General features: G+C 34.7%; 1 protein-coding gene across 1 annotated transcript; it reads right to left on the reverse strand.

Moving 5' to 3' along the window:
- Positions 1-290: 290 nt before the first annotated feature.
- GALNT3 (polypeptide N-acetylgalactosaminyltransferase 3) lies at positions 291-21,570 on the reverse strand (the record flags this gene model as incomplete). The annotated part of the gene is made up of 10 exons (XM_082630832.1): positions 291-1,592; positions 2,481-2,633; positions 6,288-6,389; positions 6,595-6,726; positions 8,722-8,922; positions 10,362-10,479; positions 11,323-11,557; positions 13,207-13,356; positions 16,878-17,050; positions 21,056-21,570. 10 exons carry the CDS (start codon positions 21,568-21,570, stop codon positions 1,470-1,472), a joined length of 1,902 nt encoding a protein of 633 aa, XP_082486958.1. The 3' UTR covers positions 291-1,469.
- Between the last annotated feature and the right edge of the window lie 1,616 nt (positions 21,571-23,186).

The following is a 23,186-nucleotide window of genomic DNA, read 5'->3' on the forward strand; positions in this document are numbered from 1 at the left end:
AATGACCAAAAATTGTTAAATCTTCTCAGTCAGCATCACATTTTAAAAAAATTACTCTATCATATGCTCAAGGAAAGTTATCAGAAATTGGTACAAAATTTTCTAAATATCTAACACAGAATCTTCTCCATTCCCCACTTTTTATGCCATTACTATTAAATGTCTTTTCCCTTCAGAAATATCTGATGACTCTGCAGTGGGTGCTTAGAAATTCAGGATACAAAATTCATGCTTTCCCTAGCTATTATCAGTTATATATATTTTATCCAAAAAATAAAAAAAAAACTTAGTTACCATAGTGATAAGAATTTGTTTTATTGTGTTTTCCATAGATAGTAATAAGGTTTTTTGGTGAAAAAATTCATTACAAAGACAATCTATAATTGAATCAGTAACAAAAAAAATTTTGCTTTAAATGAGTCAAGTATTCTGCATTTGAAATTCAATTTCATAAACATTCAACATTAGTGAATTTTGATAGGAAAAAAGACTAACAGAAAGGAAAAAGACACCTTTTTTTTTTTTTTTTTTTTTGCTGTAGGCGGGCCTCTCACTGTTGTGGCCTCTCCCGTTGCGGAGCACAGGCTCCGGATGCGCAGGCTCAGCGGCCATGGCTCATGGGCCCAGCCGCTCCGCTGGGATTTTCCCGGACCGGGGCACGAACCCGTATCCCCTGCATCGGCAGGCGGACTCTCAACCACTGCGCCACCAGGGAAGCCCCCAAAGACACCTTTTTAACAGATAGTGACTTAGAGGGTTTTTTTTTTAATTTCTTTGGGAAAACACACAGTATAGTTATTTTTTAAAGTCTTTTGCTTCAAGTCAAGTGAACTTTAGACTAAGAAATATTTTTTAATTTGCCAAGAAATTGAAGTGTTAAAAATAGTCTTCTCCTTATTCATTTAATTTCATGTTTAAGGAAATATTTGACAGATAAGTTAACAAAATGCAAAAGAAGTTTACCTGCATTTTTATATAATAAATTCTAGCTCTATAAAAAATTTCCTGGTTTTACACAAAGGCCAATTTTTTACCTTCATTGATCCATATCTATGTAGTTAAAAAAATACAGTATCAAATCTTTCTCCCTCCCCCCAAAAAAACTAGAAGAAATTTTTAAAATTGTGAGTGTGTGAATGTAGCTTTTCATATTCTCAAGCGTACAAAGCACACAAACATCACTTTACTTGGAAAATTATTTTCATCATACTGTAAACATCTTTTCCTCTGCATCTGGACATTTCAAAATAGTCTTTGGTATTACTAGCTATTGTGCTTTGAAATGGAAACTTAAGGGATTTCTGTAGCAGTGCTACATAGACATTTTAAGATATAAATAAGAAAAATGCACTTGGAATAAGTTACAGTTAGCTGCTTTTGCATAATTTTCAAAAACTACAGTGTATGCCTAGTCACAGTTTTATGAGAAAGAATATCTCCTTTTTCAACTCCTTAATTTTAAGGAACACTTAACCATTTTGGCTAAAAATCCATTTTTGGAGTGGATCTGATGGATTGCATGACACTAAGCTTGGATGCTCTCCACTTGCTGAAAGGCACATTTTAAAGAATGAATTATATAGAAGTTGGTCCTAGAATAAAAAGAAATACAACAGACATTAAGTTTCAAAACTCAAAGTTAACAGAGAAATATAAAAACACTTTATGGTCTCATGGAAGCCAAAGGGAGACTTATATAACAAATATACCATTCTTAACTTTTAATCTTTCTAATATCTACTATGTCTGATAAAATCTTGTTGGTTTTTGGTGTAGGCAACATCATTTATGCCACCACTGTTCAATTCACAGAAGGTGTTATATAAATGAAGAGAGGTATGCAGAAAAAGGTCTCAATCAAGTTCTCAAATAACAAATATTTCACTGATGTAAGTGATATAAGTGATATAAGTGATAAACTCTAAAAAATCCTGTCATAAAAGTCAGTCTTATAGTGTTCTAGAATTACACGAAACAATATTCAAGTAAGAACTGCTAGTCTCCAGCTAAGCTTTAAAACATATGTTTAAAAACAGAAAAAAAAACCTTTCACATATTCTCTCATTTCTAGATTCATGAAAAAGTACTAAAATAGGGAAGGAAAGAATTAATCACTTTAGGTAAGAAAAAGTAATTATTTTTCTCTTCTCTGCCAGGAAAACAAAAGTATGACTGTCACAAGAAGCATCATAAGAAATTCTAAAACATATACAAACAAATATACTAATAATCCATAGACATGTTGAACTGCATAAAACATGCTCTAAGATATTTTATAACTATTTTGCTCCTAAGAGTATTTAATTCATAGATATCTTCTTTCTTACCACATGGGTAGACATACATAATGACAAAGTTAACAAAGACAGAAATTCTGACAGATAATATCAATATAGTATGTTTCATGTATTTTTCCAGATAAGCAATTAGAGCTAATCAAAATAATTACATAAAGGGGTGAATTAATTGTACTGAGGTACCTTCTGGATCTCCCATATCTGTTCTCCAGTGACAAATGTCTTGTGACCTTTGTAAGCACATGCCTTCAGCTGAACGACACCTTGAGCAGCATGAAGACATAATTCCTTCTGGATGTTATGCCGAATTTCATGTTGAACAGAGTATTCAAAGTACTGTGAAAGGAAGAATGCTGTTACTGACGAGAGCACTCTATATCCTCAGTTGCAAAATTGTCCGCCAAAAAAAAAAAAAAAAAAAATCAGCAACTCAACTCACTGAATAATGGAGTCATGTGTACTTCACCAAAATAATACAATGAAGTAAGTATCAGAATCATAACCTGAGTTTTTGGGACAGAAGATATTATAGCCTTTCTCCAGCCTATCACCAACAGATAGTTACTTAATTAAGAAGGCATTGTCTTCCTTCCCATGTCAGAAATTGGAAGCTATCAGGTAGGATGGAGGCTAGAATAGGTTTGCCACAGAAAAGAGCCTGGAAACGTTTAGCAAGCCCATTAACTACCTCTTTCTCTCCACAAGTGTTTCTTCTCTCTTATTCATCTCAGTTAATGGCATTTTCATTTAAACTAGAAACTTTTGAACAGGGTACTCTTGGGAATTCCCTGGTGGTCCAGTGGTTAGGACTCGTTGCTTTCACTGCCATGACCCAGGTTCAGTCTCTGGTTGGGGAATTAAGATCCTGCAAGCCGCAGGAAGGTGGGGGGTGGGGGGGCACACGATGACACTTTTCCTGCCTCAGTTTCCTTGCCTGTAAAATGGGAAATTTAATGACTTCTGCCTCATAGGGTTATGAAGATAAATGGTTTAATACATGTAAAACATTTAGACCAATAACTGGTACATGGTAAGCATTCAATACATTTTTAGCTATTGTTACTATTATTGATGTTTCTCTCTCCCCACATGTCCAATTAAGTAGCCCCTTAGTCTTACTGAATTTTCCTCTCAGATGTTACCATCCCACCGATCCTTACTTCCACATCCTCACTTCTTTTGTTCAGGCACTCAAAATCTCTACTGCAATACCTCCAGGTACCTCCAATTTCTGCTCCTATAATTCAGTCCACTCTGCTGCCAGTTAGTCTTTTGTAACATTGATTTGATCCCTACATTCCCTGCTTAGAGATTCACAATCACTACTGCTGCTAAGATAAAGTCCACACTTTTTTTTAAAATTAAGGGTACTTTAATTAATTAATTAATTAATTAATTTTTGGCTGTGTTGGGTTTTCGTTTCTGTGTGAGAGCTTTCTCTAGTTGTGGCAAGTGGGGGCCACTCTTCGTCGCGGTGTGCGGGTCTCTCACTGTCGCAGCCTCTCTTGTAGCGGAGCACAGGCTCCAGACGCGCAGGCTCAGTAGTTGTGGCTCACGGGCCTAGTTGCTCCGCGGCATGTGGGATCCTCCCAGACCGGGGCTCGAACCCGTGTCCCCTGTGTTAGCAGGCAGATTCTCAACCACTGCGCCACCAGGGAAGCCCCCACACTTCTTAATTGGTACGTGAAATCTTCCACTTTCAGTCTAACGTCAACCATTGTCCCAATTATACACTATGCTCCTTTCACACAATTCTACCAATGCAGAACATATGTATCCATAACTCCACTTTGCTTTACTCCCTAGAATATCTTTCTGGATCCTTTTCTGCCTAGCTAACTCCTTTTGATCCTTCAAAAGCCAATTCAAATATTACCTTCCTTCTTTAGTTTTCCCTGAACTTGTCTTATGCACGAAATTACACTCTTCTCAGGCTTCCCATAGTCCATCAGAGATAACTTTCATAGCACTCTATTGGAATTGTGTGTGTAGCTAGCTGACTTCACCATAGACCAAAGTTAGGCAGTGTATCTAGTAATAACATCCATTATACATCAAATATTTCATAATGTTGACATTCCAAAGAAAAAATGAGTGAACATAATTGATTTTCAATAGTGAAATTATTAGTCTTAGCACTAATATTTATTGAGCCCTTATTATGTGCTAGGCAGGGACTGTTCTAAACCCTTTATGTGTATTAGAGTAGGCACTCCACAAACATTAGCTGAATTAATCTTGAGTTCCCCTGGTCTTAGCCTCATGCTTAATTTATCTCATTCCACAAATATAATATTTTTATAACTGATAGCTCTTCAGATGGAGACATTGAAAAAAAATGGGTTTAGATCATGAAAACAGCACTCTGGCTGTACTTCTTTAAGAAAGATAAACCTTAGGATTTCAAAGATGATAAGGAAGGCTGACCAGAACTTTACATTACTCATATTATTTTTTAAAAACCATTAAAACGGAAGTTATAAGGAATGGAGAATAGTTGAAGATACTTAGACAACCAAAGAGTATGTTATTATCTAGCTGAGAACACTGGAGAGAATTTTAACTTAGAACCAGGACAACTACACTGGAAGAGAAAGGGGAAGAGGCAAAGCATTGTGTTGCAAAGCCATAACGAATTAAACTGCACTGCACCAGTATATTAGTCAATTTATTCACATTATCAAAATACCTATTTTCATTTGGCATAGTGCAATACTGTTACAATGGAATTTTATGCTATAAAAAATATCATTATCTGGTCAAAACAGTAGAAGGGAACATGAGGAAATGATCGAGTTAGATGATATCTCAAAAACATCTAGCACTCAAGGGACTACAATTCCCAAACTAGTTTAAATGAAATGCTTGATTGAAAATAACATTTAAAGGAAATAAATCAAAATAAAATCAATGGCTATGTCAGGGTGATAGAAGCCAGAGTTATCTTCTTAAAATATAAGCTAGAAAATATAATTCTTTAGCTCAAAATCCTCAGGTGGCTTCTGTCACACTTGGAATTAAATTCAGAATACAAGCTCCACAAGATAGAGACTTTGTCTTTTTCACTACTATAAGAGTGTGAGTTACATTATAGGCGCCAAACAAATACTTGTTGAAGGAATATGTGAATTATTTCAGCATCCCCAAATTTCTAAAAGATGGCTATATGCTATTTATAATTTAAAAATTATTTTAGAGACAGAACTATAAAAACATCTTTATGGCAATGATAGGAGAAAAACAGACAGAACAATGTATAAAATATATTTTCAACTTTTACGATAAAATAGATGTAATGCTAGAAGAAGCCTGAAATAAATTTATAAGTATTTACATTTAGTGATAAGATTTTTACAAGTGAGGAAATATTTCTCATTGCTCAAAACCTTAATTTTTACTAGGATAGTCCAGTGTTATTTCTAAAAGAATGTAACTATTTATATAATTATTTTTTCTTCTAATATATAGTGTGTAAGGAAAATTTTAAGATATGAATATATATACACATCACTGACATATATGTACATATATGTATATGTATCTGTATATATCTGTGTGTGTATCTCCATCAAACTTTTAATATCATGGACCACAAAAATACAGTATGAACATGATGTTATTTGCTGTCAAATCCAGTTAAATATAGGCTTTATGTATAATTTAGCAAAATCACCATGCTAATAGTCATGCAACATCAAAGATTCACATAGAAGATCCTGTTTTTCATTTCAAATGGCATTATTCTATTATTTTCTCATTTGCCTTTCTACTAAATGGGTAAGCAACCTCAAACTGCTTTCAGAGGCAGAGTGAAAATCAAAATAAAGTACTCTGCAACTTCTATATGAATTGCCAAACTTAATCTAAAAACATTTCACATACCAGTTTACCGGAACATAAAATTGATTTAGGGATGCTGAAAAATGTGCAACAACTTACTTCTGTTTGTAGGTACTAAAGAGAAGGGAGGATTTTTAGTGCAGTGCTCACCTGGTTTCCCCCAAGTCCATGACACGTATACAAAATTAATGGTTTGCCTCCTTGATTATTTTCTCCAACATCCAGACATAGAGGCTGACCAAAACTTTTAATCTAAAGGGAAATTTTCAAGTTATAAATTTTTTTTAAAAATCTATGTGGTTTATATTTTTTCGCAATTAATTTCAGGAAGTGGTGTTAATAATAATGTAAAATCTCAAAAGCAATAAAACAGAAAATATTTCAGCAATTTTTCTGAACCACATAAATATTGGTGGAAGGGGATATACCAAGTAAAAAGGAACAGGAAAATACTCACATATCCAGCTATAACAGGATTAAGGTCTGGCACATACGCTTCTGGATAAATATTGTTCAGATACCATGTAAAATTTTTACACTGAAGGCGTTGCTTTATTTCAAATCTTTTTGAAAGATCACCAAATGACTTCTGGAGGAAGATGAGAAGTGAAGGTGGATGCTTAATTAAAACAGCACTGATAAAGTGCTTCGAATGCTACTATTTGTATTTACATTTAGGTCTTTAAAAAAAAATTCTGGGCCAAAATGTAAGATGCGATTTAACTACAGTCACCATTCATTCAGGCAACAAGTATGCTTGGCTGCTCACTTCTGGCTTCAAATAGAATCAAGGACCACTGCAGTGCCGACCTAGTGCTATTTTATTCTTCCTTTGTGCTACAAACCTCTGTCATGGGACAAAGATCCCTAACGAAATGCTGAAGGCAAAAGATGGTAGTGGGGGCATCCAAAACAGATCCTAGTTTTATAAGCAAAAATGGTCTGTAAAGTGTGGTGTGAGAAAGCAGGTATAGAGAAACAGTGCCAACTCTGCAAAATGTAACATATCTCTTCTCCAGTCAAGACCACAAAAAGCAACGCAGTTGGGAATATTTTTTTCTAGTTTTAAGGGTGTTGCTTACTCCTAACAATATCTTCTAATAATATCCTAACAATAACAATGTTTTAGTAGAAAAAGTCAAGTTTTTAATCAATTGTATTTTACTTTCCTTTACCTTATTTAAAAGGACTAAGTAAACTTAAAAAAAAAAAAAAAAGCCCTGAAATTGAAAAGGTATTTGGTACAGGCAAAATTTTAAAGAAAAATTACAGTGGGTGCCTAAATATATGAAAAAGTAAATACTCAAGTTTATCAGTTCAACTAAGGAAAATATTTTCTCTGCCACCTTCAATGTTTTGAACCCAGGTGTTTTAGCAAAAAGTATGAAACTCTGAAGGACTTCTGGGTAGCTTATGCATTGTACCGTATGGACCTACTTGCCCCATGTTAAAAACAAGGGTTTGCTGGCTCACTTGCCCCTCTGTTGGTGACGAGAGCATAAACTGTATTTAGCATCCACTCGCCTGGTTAGCCAAGTACTTTTGTGCAGTACACAATCTGCTCGATTTGTTTTGGTGGCCCTGGGTAAAAAGTTAGCAATCTGACCCAGTAGTGCTCTGACTTTGCATGGTACTGACATGTTACAGGGAGATACCAGAGACCAAAGAAAAAGCGAAATGAGGTAACCAGATCTTTCTTTATGACATTTGAAATGTTGATGCCCTTTAATCCCAATATATACCTGCTTGCAAATTGGCACTGTTTCTTACAAAGAGTTGGGTGCCATTTGCCGAAGCATGTCCTTAAACTGTCTAGTTTATTTACCACATCCAATATTGAAACTGTTGGGACTCAGTTCTAATGCATTAGACATGATGATTCTGCAGAGCTTTGATCTAGGACAGGTCAAAAACAACCACAGTGCCATGCATTTGTTAGCACTTATTTCCTTATTTCACAGCTGCTCTGGGAGACAGGCAAGTATTTTATCTCAAGACAGGGAGGGAGAGAGAAGAAACGTGGTGGAGCACATGCTCCATGTCTGGCCAATCTGTCAACCACCCTATGAAGCACCATAACCATTTCACAGTCTCAAGGGGCTTTGCCAAAGTCACCCCTCCAGGAAGCAGTGGAACCAGAACTGGAAATAAGAAAGTTTGATACTTCTGGTTCATTCTCCTGCCCCATTCTGACACTGTCTAGCTCTCCAGTTCAAAATGCCACTTAGCACCTTGATTTAGGTGCTAATCACATCACCTAAAACCAGTTAAAAGCAGTTCCACTTAATCTTATTTTCTTTGAGTAAAATACTGAACCAAAGCAGTTACAAAAACTAAATATCTTTCATATTAAAAGGGTAACATCAGGTAGAATGCCTCAACTTTTTAAATGCAGTTTACTTGACTTTTTCAAAAAAAAAAAAAACTGACATGAATGAGTTATATATTTTTGAGTTCAAAAGCCCAGCTTTAAATATAACTTTAAAAAAAATGTTTTAGGCTTGAGTTGACTCAAACAGGTAAAAGGACATGTGAACTTGTTGTGGATTTTTTACCGTAATTTAATTATTTAGTCCTAACTTACTTGTTTAACAATTTTTGCTGCATCTGTGTTTCTCCTATAAAATATTTCCTTATATTCATCCATCCAGACTTCTGCAAGGCGAACTTGGTTGCGAGCAATCACCTGAGTGCCTTTTGGAAAGGTATGAGGGCTTTTGCTGCGAAAAACATGTCCAACAACAGAGCAAGGCATAATCTCCAACTGCCCACCACATTGCCACACCTGATAATTAATGATATTTGTTTAAATTTACAGTATTTTAGGAAAATCAAAGTGTTGCTTTTAAGTTCACCTTTAAGATACTAATAAAAACAAAATAAGAGATTTATTGCAGCTTTACAAATAGTCTCTGTTCACTGCCAGTTCAACTTAAGTTCTCAAAGATAAAGAACTATTATTAAATGGTACAGACACAAGAGACAAAAAAACCTCACATTTTCAGAAATTACTTTAACATAATAGTGATTTCAGATCTCTCATAAAAGTAAAGTCCACAATTTCTTCTTCTTTTTTTTTTTTTTTGCAAAATTATGCAAGCTCTCTAGTATCCACAGAAGACCGATGGCTCTTCTGCATTTGACTTCCACAGCAGACTTGGAGTAAGTGAGCCCAGACTCTATTTATCTCTTGTATATTCAATTTTGTGATCAAGAAACAAATTCCAGACAGTCATTATTACCAAAGCACAATCTATTAAACTTGATCATTATAAAAACTTCATACTATTAGAGACAGAGGGTCAAAAAAACTTATTTGCATTAACTCTAAAATGGCAAATCACTAAATCAATACCTACTCACTTAAATATCTTGACAGTTTGTTCTGCTATAAATGAAAAATCTAAAAGTCATGTTTAATAATATGTGCTAATATTAGGGCAGTGGTTGTATTCTCTCTCTCTTTCTTTTTTTTTTAAACAAGTGAGAAGGCTTGGTTCAGTTCAACAGACTGCTTGAGATCCAACATGTGCTGGGGGTTAGGAATACTTAAATGAATAAATATTTAAATGAGTAAAACAAGACCCCTGCCCTTAAGCAGCTCAAACTTGGCCAAGATCATCACTTGCCATTATGTGATGAAGTCAGAGCCAAAACTTAAATCTTCCAACTCCTAGTTCAGTTCTTTTTCCACTACATTCCAGCCTAAGTGATAAGAAATGAATGACAAAATCATTGTAGAAAATGAACTCATGAAATCAAATACATACATGTGGAGACCATCTAAAACCTTTTTTTTTTATTTCTCATATTAACTTTTAATATGTATAGGGGAAAAAGCTTGTTTAATCCGAAGAGTTAAGTTCAATGTCCTTTAAAATTATACATAAATGTTTTTCCATTCTGACTCACTTGATAACCAATTTCCTGAAGCACTAGATTTAATTATATTTATCTTGGCTGGAATTCAGTAGCTACAAGTGCATTAATTGGTGTTACTGCCTGGACACAGGCGTTTAACTGAGTCTTCTTGTTACACTGGCAGCAATAAATAAATATATTAAGTTACACTTTAAGAGGAAATATATTTATTCTAAAATTTCTAACAATTGAATTTCAGGAAGCACAAAAAGTAAAGACTACATTCATCCATGATAATCTGTATCAGCCAACTAGAAATATATATTTCATTGCTTAGTATGAGCGCTATATTTATAAACTTACTCTGAAAGACATTTCTATATTTTCACCTCCCCAAATTTCCATTTCTTCATCATAAGTTCCAATATATTCAAAATAGTGTTTTGATATGGAAAAAAGGCCTCCTGCAAAAGTGGGTGTTCTGAAAAATAATCCATTGTTAAACTTTGTTATAAAAACCAAATAAGAAAAAAAAACATATTTTAAGAGCAACTGAATCAAATGTACAAATAAATTAAAGAGAGATGACAATTTCAAGGCTTTATATAGATTAATAAAAACTAAAAATGCTATCTTCAAAGTCAAGTTTTGGGGGATGGGGAGGAAGTACTTTAAGTATCCTTCCCTAGCAGAACAAAATTATTGTGTCTTCTAACCAAACTTAAAAGATTCTCAAGGGGGCTTCCCTGGTGGTGCAGTGGTTGGGAGTCCGCCTGCCGATGCAGGGGACGTGGGTTCGTGCCCCGGTCCAGGAGGATCCCGCATGCCGTGGAGCGGTTGGGCCCGTGAGCCGTGGCCGCTGAGCCTGCGTGTCCGGAGCCTGTGCTCTGCAACGGGAGAGGCCACAACAGTGAGAGGCCCGCGTACTGGAAAAAAAAAAAAAAAAAAAGATTCTCAAGGGAATTCCCTAGTGGTCAGTAGTTAGAACTCCGTGCTTCCACTGCTGGGGGCCTGGGTTCGATCCCTGGTAAGGAAACCAAGATTCTGGCCTCAAGGCTCGGCCAAAAAAAAAAAAAAGATTCTTAAGTAATGAGTATAAGGAAGACATAAGAGCTCACTTAATTCTACTTCCTACTCAGTAACATCATGTATAAACAAGTACATAAATATATAAATGACTTTCCTATTCCTTCCATATAGAATATGTGTATTCTTTATTTTGTTAATGTGAATTACCTTTGCAGAAATTACTGTAAAAAGCAGAGAATGTATACATATTCAAATACTTGAACTGTATATAAGACTTTGAGAGCAATCATCTTACTTAATTGGATAAGTTTCATCCTTCCTCCTTTGCTTCTCATGATCGGGAAGTGACTCCCAGCCAAATGAAAGGCTCCAGTCAAAATTCCCACGGTTATGGTTACTTCCATAAGGAGAAGGTTTGTTGAATTCGAACGTGTTCAGATCTATGGATGCAATATCTGGGCTCACGACAGCAGTGTAGTTCTCAGCTATTCTGGCCAACAAAGGTTCTAACCAGCCATAGAAACACTCACCTAGAAGGAATACAATTTTAATTAATTCAATGAAAACACTCAGGGATTTTTTCCTTTTGTGTTTTGGAAGAGGGTTTACAGAGAAATGAGAATAACCAAGTCATTAGTGTTTTGAACATTTATATAGCAGAGATTTCTTAAAGGTTCCTTGTGAAATAAGGGTAGGATGAAAAATATAAGACAAGATTAAGCATAGTTAGGAAATGACTGATTTTTTAACCTTATAATGGAAGCAAAATGATACTGATATATTTAAGTTTCAGACTGTGTATTTCTCTTTAAAATGGGCTATGAATCAAGGATAATGTTTTGCTGATCCATACCACTTAGCTCCAGAAGTGTTCTGATTTACTTAAACTTGTCTCCCTGAGTAAGGTATAGTAACTGAAATCTTCATTTCTCTGACAGGGTCTTAGGAGAAAACAAGTAAAGGAGTGAGAATATTCTGATTTTAGCAGTTGAAGACAAAGCACCATTCAAACCTGCCCAGCCCTAATGAAAGAGAGTGGAGGAGTGGCAAGAAAGGTCTGGGTTCTGGCCCCAGGCCAGGCTGTCTCACATCACACATAGAGTTCAGGAGATGTGGCATGTACAGTGCTACTCAGGGCTTCCCATCATTCAGTGGAGTTTGGCAGTCATGGTCCAGGAGGACCATCAGACACATTTGCCTGGAGGGGAAGAATGCCCAGTCTGACAGTATTGTAATTTTGGACCAGGAGAGGGAATGCTGGAGAAGCAGCCATTTCCTTTTGAAAACACCTCTCCTGGATTACCTTTAGACCTTTCTTAAATGTCGGGTATTAAGAGAATACTGAATGTGAAAGCTCTAAAGAGACTCAAGCAAATCCAAAAGCCCTTCTGTAACAATTAGCGTATGCTCAAAACCATTTGCTTGGTCAAACATAACCTAAAGGCTGGCCAATCCAAAGCTAAACACTCATACAAAGAGTAAAACTCACTAAACTTAGAGCTTGAGGGAATAAGTGACATTTTAGTAATACCTAACATATACATTAAACATTGACTCTAAAATTACTGTCTAAGTACTTTATTTAAAATCACTGACACTGAAAAAAAATTAAAATACAAAGAAAAAAAACCCAGCAGCAACAAAAACAAAAACTAACAACATTCATGAGAAAGATACCAGAAGCTGTAAAGGGGCACCCCTAACTTGGCACAAAAAGGAGTGTGTGAATCTTTGGGGGGGAAAAAAAGAACTGAAATATAAAAAGTCAAAGTGTTAGGACTAGGACAAAGTTTAATGATAGAGTTGACTACACTTAAACAAACAAAACTTTCACTCACTTTAAAGTGTAGTAATCAAGAATAATAAGGAAAACCACATTTTTTGACAAAATGAGAATATGAAAAAAATCCTAGGCATGGATAACTCGCTGGGGAAGCTGGCCACTGGAGGCCATAAAGTTAAGGAGCCTCAAACAAAAGGACGTAAGATCTTTGAATAAGTGAAAGGGATTTCCTACCCAGAGCTGTAATCTGCTTGGGCTGTCACTGCTATAATCACTAGCTGAAAATGATGTTAAAGAAAATGCAATTAGGCATTTAAAGAAAAGACTTCCTTACCTTTTAAATTAGAGGGAGGGGGAGGGAAAATGTTACAACTATGTCTATACATGTATACTTACAGTGAGCATCTAAAAATGTGAGTGTTTCAGCTGTTGCTACTGTTGCTCCTAGCAACCTTGCAGTGATCAGACCTTTTCTCTCCTTTTGTCTGACTACTTTTACGATAGAAAATTGTTTTATATATTCCTCTAGTTTACCATGCAAGTACTCTGTAAGAAAAAAAAATCAAGATTAACTCCTTTCTAAGTATATTTTCATATATATGAAAGCTAATAAAGAAACCACAGGGCAATGAGTCCTCCACATGCATAATCTTAACAGTTGTACACATCCATCCTTAAGACAAAAATTATATCTTCAATTCTTATTGGAAAACAAAAATTATATATACAGATCTTAACTTTTGAATGATTATAATGCGTGACATTACCACACATAGTTATCCTGCCCATGTCATATCAGTAAACACAATGTGTTTGGCGGGGGAGACTTCCAAAGGAATAGACCCCAGGAGTTAAGAAGATTCATTTAGAGGCCAGAGAAAAGGGACAAAGGAGTGAAAGAAACTGAATTTGGCCAAAAAGATATTTGATTCTTATTTAAATTGGCATTTAAATCTGCAAATGTATAGAAAAATGTCAAGTATCAAAAAAAAATATCTGATATTTAGGCAGTGGTCAAAATAATTTAAGGCCAAAATCTTGAGAGAAAGATGAGTAGGAAAATCCAGGGCTACAGCAGTTTGGGAATATTTCTACAAAGAATCAGCAAAAAATTTTTGAAAGCTCTAGAGTCTCCTGACACAGAATTTTTTCCAGTAAAAATATGAAGGAAGAAAAGAGTATGTAAATCAGGAATGAGGTTAGAAACAGGCAAAATTTTAGTCATGGGTGTGTATAATTTAAGATACTCAATATTCCAATTTGGATGACATACATACTAAGCAAGAGTTAAAATAACAGGTAAAAGAAAAACACATCAATCGAGTCAATCAAGTGTTGTCCATATTTTTAAACAACGTCTTAAGCCTGCTTGTTCACCATTGAATTCTTGACTCTTTGTTGAGTATATAATGCAGTTCTTCAAGTGGCCTTCTTGGACCCATAGCACAGACTCAAAAAGAGTTGGGAATATTGAGAACGCCAGCAAACATCCTGGGTAGATGTTTGCTTCTGCCAGATTTCAGAAGCAATTGCAGGTGACTTTGACTTTATCTGTAATTAGATATTTTTAAAAATTCTCCAGTGGTGCAGATAAGAGAGTTGCTTATTTAAAGCTTAAACATTCATGAAGGAGGTAAGAGTCCAGGAATAACTTTTGTGGAAAAATAAGCCTATCTAAACATTATCGTCTCAGAGTAACAGATTAACTTTTTTAACACCTTCTAAGTACCTCAGAATTAACACTCTGAAAGACAAGTAGGATTGTAATTTGTCTTAAAAATATAATCATAGCTATTTCTGCTTTAATCATAGAGCTATAGAGCAGCAACTTAAAAATAGAAACATTTTAAAGGCCTTAATGGGAGTTGATTTTTAAAACGGAGTCACTACAGATTCCTTCAATAAACCCTCCCACTGTTCATATGTTAAGAAATTTTTATTCACCCACAACTTCTGAACTTCCTATAAATTCTTACCTGCCCTTTAAATTTAGCCCCCATACACGCCTTAATTTTATGAAGTTAAAAACACAAAGCCATGAAATCAGATTTCCTAGGTTTGATTTATAGCACCATTACTTTTAGCTATGTGACCTTGGGCAAGTTATTTTACCTTACTGTACCTCGGTTTCTTTACCTATAAAGTGAGATAATAGAAAAAAATGGGGCTAATAGGACTAACCCTCACAGGGAATTGTTAGGAGGATACAATGAAAAATTATTGTACAAATAAAACATTTAAGACAAGAACTAACTAGCACATGGTCTATGCTCTGAAAATCTTAATTATATTTTGTTTGCTATCATTGGGATTTAGCTATCTGTTAATTGGTTACCTACATATTTATGCTGCTTTTCCTTAAGCAAATTGTAGTCAGGGACTATGGTTTCTACTTCACAAGCTCTTCTATGGTAACGAGGGACACATTTTCCACAGTGGGGACTCATTAGGTAGTTCTTTGACTGATTCAATAAGACAAATTACACTACTATTCAAAGATAGCCCTCGCCAAGAAAACTTTTCCAAATCTATTGTTGATTGCTATAAAGAATTATAAAAAAATACTCAGACCCTTTGACCAAGCAGTCCTACCTCTCCTAACTTATCTAAGGATATAATTCAAAAAAAAGGAAAATAACATAAGCACAAGGATATTTATTGTAGTATTACATATAGTAAGGCTAAGGGGTAAATAAAAGTGGATGGTTAATTAAAATGTATCTAGTCCATTTTTGTCTTTAAAACTAAAGTTTTGAAGGTAACAGACACAGGCTAGTAATGTTACATGAAAATGTCAGATTTCAAAACTAGATTTCTGACATGGATATAATTAGATAAACATTATATGTTTATGTAGACATTGATTAGGAAAGAAAAGGAAAAGATTAAAATGGTTGAAACATTAGGTTGAAACATTAGGTTAAAAATGTTATGCTTTTTTCACTTACAACCACGTCTAAAGTCTGGATACATCTTATAATTAATTGATGACATGTCACCTGATAGGTAGTGGGTTTTTTTTTCTCATGGTCTGTAAAGTACTGATTTACCTTACAATAGATGGTGCTTTGGATTTAATGGAAGAGTGTTATCCTCACTTTACAGATATAAGGAAACTGCTCATTAGTGCTAGAGCTAGAATTTGACTTTAAGGAATCTAGTTCCAAACTTGGGCTCATTCAGGAATAAATTTTGCAATCATTGAAATAATCTGTATCTGTTTGGTACTTAAAATACTTGTAATGTTTGAAAACTCAGCAAATTATAGTATTTGTCTGATTATCCTTGTGAGTCCAATTTAAAATGTGTAACTTAGCAACTGATTATTGACATAAAATTAAGTGAAAATTCAATAAAGATTCTGGCTAGCTTTGTAAATGGTATTGGAATATTTAAAAGCACCAAAATAAAACAGGATGTGATAACTCTTCAGTAATTTTTAACTACTCTTTGATATTATTTATTAATTAATATATTATTTATATTAATTCTTCTAATCTTTAAAACAACCCTAGGAGTTATGTATTACTTATGTATTCCCTCATTTCTAAGCTATACAATTATATACTTCTTATAAGCAATGGCATGTTCATTGAATTGGCTGTAAGTGTCTTTTATTCTACTGGTATGTAAACTAATGATGTATTATACAATAAATTTGATGAAATATGGCATTTCCCCCATTTTACAGATAATGAAACTGAGGTATAGGGGGGTTAAGTAGCTTTCTCAAGTTACATAGCTGGTTAGGACCAGAACTGGGATTCAAATCAAGGCAGCCTAACTCAAGGCTCAAGTGTGTGCGCTTAACCACTATGTCTTACAATAAAAGTCTCATATTGAGGACCACAAAGTTATAAATAATGGTGTTTCACACATTTCTGAACTCCATAATATTTGAATATGGACTTCCTTGGATTCTCCCTTCATATATCATATATAGCATCCAAGACACTATATTCAAGATCTGAGGTGGCATACAGAGAGCACAATATACCCAAACAGACTTTGGACAACACCACATAGATTTACTTAGGAAGCAATCTAATTTGCATGTGATTTCTTACCATCTACACTAGCATCATCCACCAAAATGATCTCCTTCAGCAATATGGCAGGTGAAGAATAGAGCACGCTGTGGACAGTTCTAAGCAACGTGGACCATGCTTCATTATGAAAAACTATTATGACACTGGTGGTAGGCAGGGGAGGACAGCGCTTAAATTTTTGTTCAATACATCTAGAAAAAGTCAAAGTAGAAGAACAATTATGAATTTTATTACTTTATTTCATGGCTATACCATTACTAAATTATCATTATTTAAACCTTTAAAACAATAGAAACGATAGTGGATCCTTTATTTATATGTAAGATGATCTTAATGCTATATAAAGGCAAATAGATCAAAACAAAATTTCTTACAAATAGACCACTCACCCAGAGATCATGTCCACTGATATTGCATGTCACGAATTAAAACATGCTATTGTAAGCTTTCTCCATAATATAATTTTAAATACAAATAACATTTTATTTTTTTATTTATTTTTTATTTTTATTTTTTTGCGGTATGCGGGCCTCTCGCTGTTGTGGCCTCTCCCGTTGCGGGGCACAGGCTCCGGACGCGCAGGCTCAGCGGCCATGGCTCACGGGCCCAGCCGCTCCGCGGCATGTGGGATCTTCCCAGACCGGGGCACGAACCCGTGTCCCCTGCATCCGCAGGCGGACTCTCAACCACTGCGCCACCAGGGAAGCCCCACAAATAACATTTTAAATAAGAAAAATAACCTAGAAGTGAGACAACCTGTAAAAATAGCAAATACTTGTAATTGCTCAAATACAAACCAAGTTTTTTCTTTCCTTGTAGAAATCCTACATTTTTCTTAATATTTGCAATTTTAATTATTAAATGAATATTCATCTTTGTAGAGATTATCTTAAATTAGATACTTTCCTAGGAATGTAATATTTTCTAAGTTTAATCAATTCCCTTAACCTGTAACTGAACCAAAAAGGGAAAAAATTGCTTACTATAAAACCTATTTCCTTCAGCAAAAACTTAAGTACCTATCATATGTCACATGCCATGCTGTGTTAAAGATTTTGCTCCAGTAAGGAGAGAGACCCTAAATAGTTTTTGACTGATTAGTGGTATTACTCATTCACTAAAAACTTTAGTTATAAACTTATCTTGAATTCATTTTGACAGCAATGTCATCCTCAATGAAAATAATCTTCATATGAAGCCATTGGGGTGTGTGTGGGTCTGTACAATCTCCAGGCTTTGAGAATGGAGATGACCACAGTCCCTCACCTGCTGAGTTGAGGTGAGGATCAAATGAAATAACATATAGGAGAGGGCTTCAAAACACTGTAAAATCAAACAGAGTGAAGCTGGGACATAAAACATGTGTGATCTATGGTAAAGATAAATAAGTAAAATAACTGGATCTTTGATAACCATAAATGGTTGTACAATTTTAGACAACAGACTATGAAATCCTCCTACACAGTCAAAAGCCACTATAAGTAGTGTGTGAACAATCAAACAGTGTTGTTCAAACCCAAAGATAAGGAAGTAAATCATTCACTCATGGAAATAGGAGCCCAGCACACTTTGGTTTGCCCTGCCAGGGCCCATGGGGAAACCAGAGCCCCCAGAATGGCCTGGGAAAGCCACCCTAAAAGAGATATTCTACAAACTCTCATTAATTACTACTTTTACAGCCATACCTCAGTATGAATGTGTTTCAAATCCTTTCCTGAGAGGATGTCTTTAGGTTGAAATATTTGTAGTGATAAGAAAGGAATTAAATTAGGGATAAAATACTGAGAGGGTGTCAACACCACTGAGTAGGAAAAGAGGAGGAAGGTGAAACTGATTTTGCTCTCTAGGACCATCATGATTTTAAAGTGTAACATACATGCATAGCCAGAAGAAAATATTCACATTCATCCTCACTGGTAGATGAAAGCAAATGATTTATTCTAAAGTGAATTTTGGATAAACTATCAATTAAAAATAAAGTCCAAACACAAACTACCTATTTATCTATCTTCGAGTTAAAATTACACGGAAACAAATGACTAAATACAAGCTTGTATTTTTAATACATAAAGTCTTATAAGCCAACATAAAAGTATAAGTAAAAATTATGAAAAACTCCATACTATAGTATTTCTTTTTTAGGAAAAAACTTTATAATTTTGTCTTATAAGCATTTTGGGGAGGGAGTTTTGGGATTTAAAAATTTTTTTTCCTATATTTATTTGCCACCTGACTAATTAATATAGTATTAATATAGAATTATAAAAAGGTTTTGAAGATTTAAAGTATGACACTTTACAAAAATTCACACTAATAAAGTGTTATCTCTTTAATCTCACAAGGCTTTCCCTCAGTTTAAGCAAGGATTTATTTGCTTAACTGATAAGTACTAATATCAAGTAAAAGTGTCATGTATATCATCAATGCAAGTGATAATAAAATTTCACAGTGTGATTTCATAAACCCCGTTTATTTTGAAACAATTAGCATGCTCAACTTATGTTTAAAAGTTGTTTCACATGTCATTTAAAATAGTGAAATTCAAATAACTTGCCAAAGTGATTACAGATTCCCAGTCAAACCATTTGAAAAATTTGGCATACAGAAATGTGCTTAAATTATCAGTCACAAGACCATCTGGCTTCAGGAGAAATTGGATCTATATTTCTAATGAGCATGTAAAAGATTAGCAGTTCTTCAGAAAATGTGTTCCTTGATGATATAAGTTAAATTTAAAGTATGAAAGTATTAAATCTTCACAGTTCTAGGTACACATTCCTGTCCAAAGAAAAAAGGTTCTTTGTGTGCATAGCTATTTTGCACTTACATATTGATTAACATTATTGAATATTACTGTAGTTTCTCAAAGCTATATTGGAGAAAAGGCTTATCCTGAGCTCCCTTTGTCATGTCAAAGAATAAAAATCATGCTCTTGATTTGTGATGGGGATTGCTTTTCAATCAAGACCTCTCCCAAAATCAGTAAAGGGCCATATTGCATTTTAACCTATTAGCATAAAAAAGGAACTATACTATGCCCTGTCAGAACAACTAGAATATTTTACATTCATTTGTTTCTTCACACATTCATTTAAAACGATGAGCAATTTAACCTTGAATCACACAGATTAGAATAGAGCAACAGAAATCTAATCCACACAGCTTCAATATTGAGGAACTCATAGTTGGAACAGGTATTCATGATCATAAACCTAGAAAAATATGAAGGAAGCAATAGACCTAAGCCCACTAAAGTACTTTTCTTCAGGTTCACTTATAAATTTAATTCTCTTATAACTAGAAAGCAAAGTATGTAAGCCCTGTTTGCTTACAGTTTGTCTATCTTGCACTTTTAACAAATCTACAGATTGTTTGAAAGTGCTGAAATTCATTTTAACTATTTCAGTTCAAATAGAGCATTTGAACACTACCTCAAAGATAACATGATGGTTAACTAAGGAAAAAAAAAGACAGCACAGTAGAATCGGGGGCTCGGGGGGATTTTAATCAAAATACTGTATATTTGAGTTAAACATGTAAACAAAGTGACAATGAAAAGCAATGTTGGCCTCTCAGAAGAGAAAGGGAGAAAACTCTATAAATACAAGAGCTTATTCAACAAAACTCCAGAGAAAGAATCACAGTTGAACTAGTAATTAAAACAATACTGTCTCTTAAAAGAAAGGTTACAAAACACAGGACATTCTGACATGTAGTTATAGCACTAAAAGTAGCCACAAAGTCCATGACTTAGCTCATAAACTATCATAGCTCCAAAATCTTGGCACAGTTTTTAATATTTCTATTCTATAGCAATACACAGAAGAACAGAAACAACTCCTCCACCTCCCACATTTCCCATAAAATCCACCCCATATTTCCTCCTTAATGGATGAGAAAACTAAAGCGTTTAAGAATAAAGGATTTCCTTGTGGTTCTATAGAGGTCAGATCTAGAATTCAGTTTTCTAATTTCTAAGATGATAATTTTTCACATATGCAATGCCTCACTAAACATAGATATAGAAATCTAGCCTCAATAACAATAAACAAAAAATAATTAAGACAGGCTAAATAAATGGTATTTGCCGATTCTTTGCCTCAAAGTGACTAAAGAACAAGCAACTTCCTTAACTAATGCCCCTCCCCTGAAAACCCTCCTGATAAACACTAAACAATGAATATTCTTCAACATACTCAGGAGGTCGAGTGTCTGGTCCAAGATCTCGGTGTAAAGAAATCCTGTCACTTGCAAAAGCGTTAAAACAGTGTTTTGCTTCTCCACGTTCTTTTTCCTTCTGCTCTTCAATACTTAAATTGGTTGTCTTGAATGCTTTGCCAGAAGCACCAGGTGCATTAGAATCCTGAGGCGGGCGGTCAAGAACGGGTTTCAGTTCTGCTGCTGTATAATATCCTTGCAAACAGGGTCTCTCACCAGCATCAATGTTTTGCCTGACAGGTGCTCCTATTTGCATTTTTGGCATTGCATCTTTAATATTGTTTACAGCTTCTAGCATTAAATCAAACATCTTGTTTTTGTTTTTCATGTTTCTTTCCATCCTTGATTCCTCTTTGGAATATTGAACACTTACTTCTCTTTGCATTAAAATCAAAAATATTATAAAGAAAAAAACTACTGCACCAAGCTTCCAGAACTTTTTATGGTAATGTCTTTTAAGATGTAGATTTACTAGTCGTTTTAGGTGAGCCATTCTGACATTAAAAGCTTGTCACTTGACAAATAACAGTTACAGTTTCCTCTGTTACATTTATTTTTTATCATAGATTTACTGGCAAGAAGGTTTCCTTAAATTGCAATACCTATAAACAGAAATGACAGGTTAGTAGCTCTTCATTCCTATAGGCATGGTTCACTTCATTCACTCAGCCAACAACTGAACATAAGCTATAAACAATGTACTCTTATGGTTAATAACAATACAAAGATATCTTGCCCTCAAGAAAATTACACTTTTGGAAGAACACCGTTGCTATCATTAACTATAATCTATTGCAGTTATAAAATATTAGAGACTTCTCTCCAGTAAAAAAACACATTGTTAACTCTGCCTAATATCTGCCATATAATATGCATAAATGAGTTTTATAAATATATTTTGAGTTTTAAAAAAAAATCTTAGCTCTGGGGCTTCCCTGGTGGCGCAGTGGGTGGGAATCTGCCTGCCAATGCAGGAGACATGGGTCGGATCCCTGGCCCGGGAAGATTCCCACATGCAACTAAGCCCGTGTGCCACGACTACTGAGCCTGCGCTCTAGAGCCCGTGCTCTGCAACAAGAGAAGCCACGACAATGAGAAGCCCGCGCACAGAAAAAAGACCCAACACAGCCAAAAATAAAAAATAAAAACAAATAAATAAATAAATTTATTTTAAAAAAATCTTAGCTCAATAACCAAGGGGCTAAAGAACTTCATTAAGCTGATTGTAAAGAAAGGGGTAATCCATAAGAAAGCAAAGGTACACTGAGAGGTACTGTCAGGCATACATCTAAAACTGTGGCTTTTAAGTTCACCATCAACATATGAACTTCAACTAAATTAATTAAGATGATAAAGCAGCTTCATCACCAAGTAAACTGGCATGCCCCCAAATTTGCTCACCTGATAGCACTTGTTGAATTTAACAGAACCAATAAAGACTGGAAAATTAAGATAATGTGTTGTTATATAACAGCTATTTTCAATAGCTCACACAAATACAAAAAAAAAATAAGAAATAGAAAAACAAATGGCAGTGAGCATCACTTGGAAGTGTCTCTAAAGAGGCAATAGAGATCATTAAGTTATAAAAGCAGTATCTGGTGTGACAAAATGCTGCTTGCAGTTGATCCTAAGAACAGAGAAGCATGTTTACCAAACACTAGTATGGGCCATCAGGAGCAAAAGAAACGAAAAGTAAAAGAGGACATTGATTACTGCCTGAATCACAGTGAAGACGGACTTTCTTCATGATGTCTAAAAAAATGTAATGTAAAGGGTTCAGTACATGATTACATACCATGCAGCATTATAGTCAGTCAAGTAATTAGCAGAGACAAAAGAACAAGGAAAATGCCTTTGCTCCCTAACCCTAAACACATTTTAAGGAAAATGTCCTTTATAGGAGTAAAAATTAACACTTTATTTAACTTCTTTTCCAAAGTTATCACTAAATTTAAAATAAGAAAACCAAGTTCTGAGGTAGATTCTCTGGTCTTTAGCAAAAAATTTGAAGCTGAATAAACAAAACAGGCAGAACTTGAAAACTTAGTTCTACATACTATTTCTAATTGAACTGCTCTATATGTTTTCCGTACAGACTGGACACTT

The sequence above is a fragment of the Mesoplodon mirus genome (assembly GCF_964341445.2).
Source record: "Mesoplodon mirus genome assembly, chromosome: 8".
Taxonomy (NCBI): domain Eukaryota; kingdom Metazoa; phylum Chordata; class Mammalia; order Artiodactyla; family Ziphiidae; genus Mesoplodon; species Mesoplodon mirus.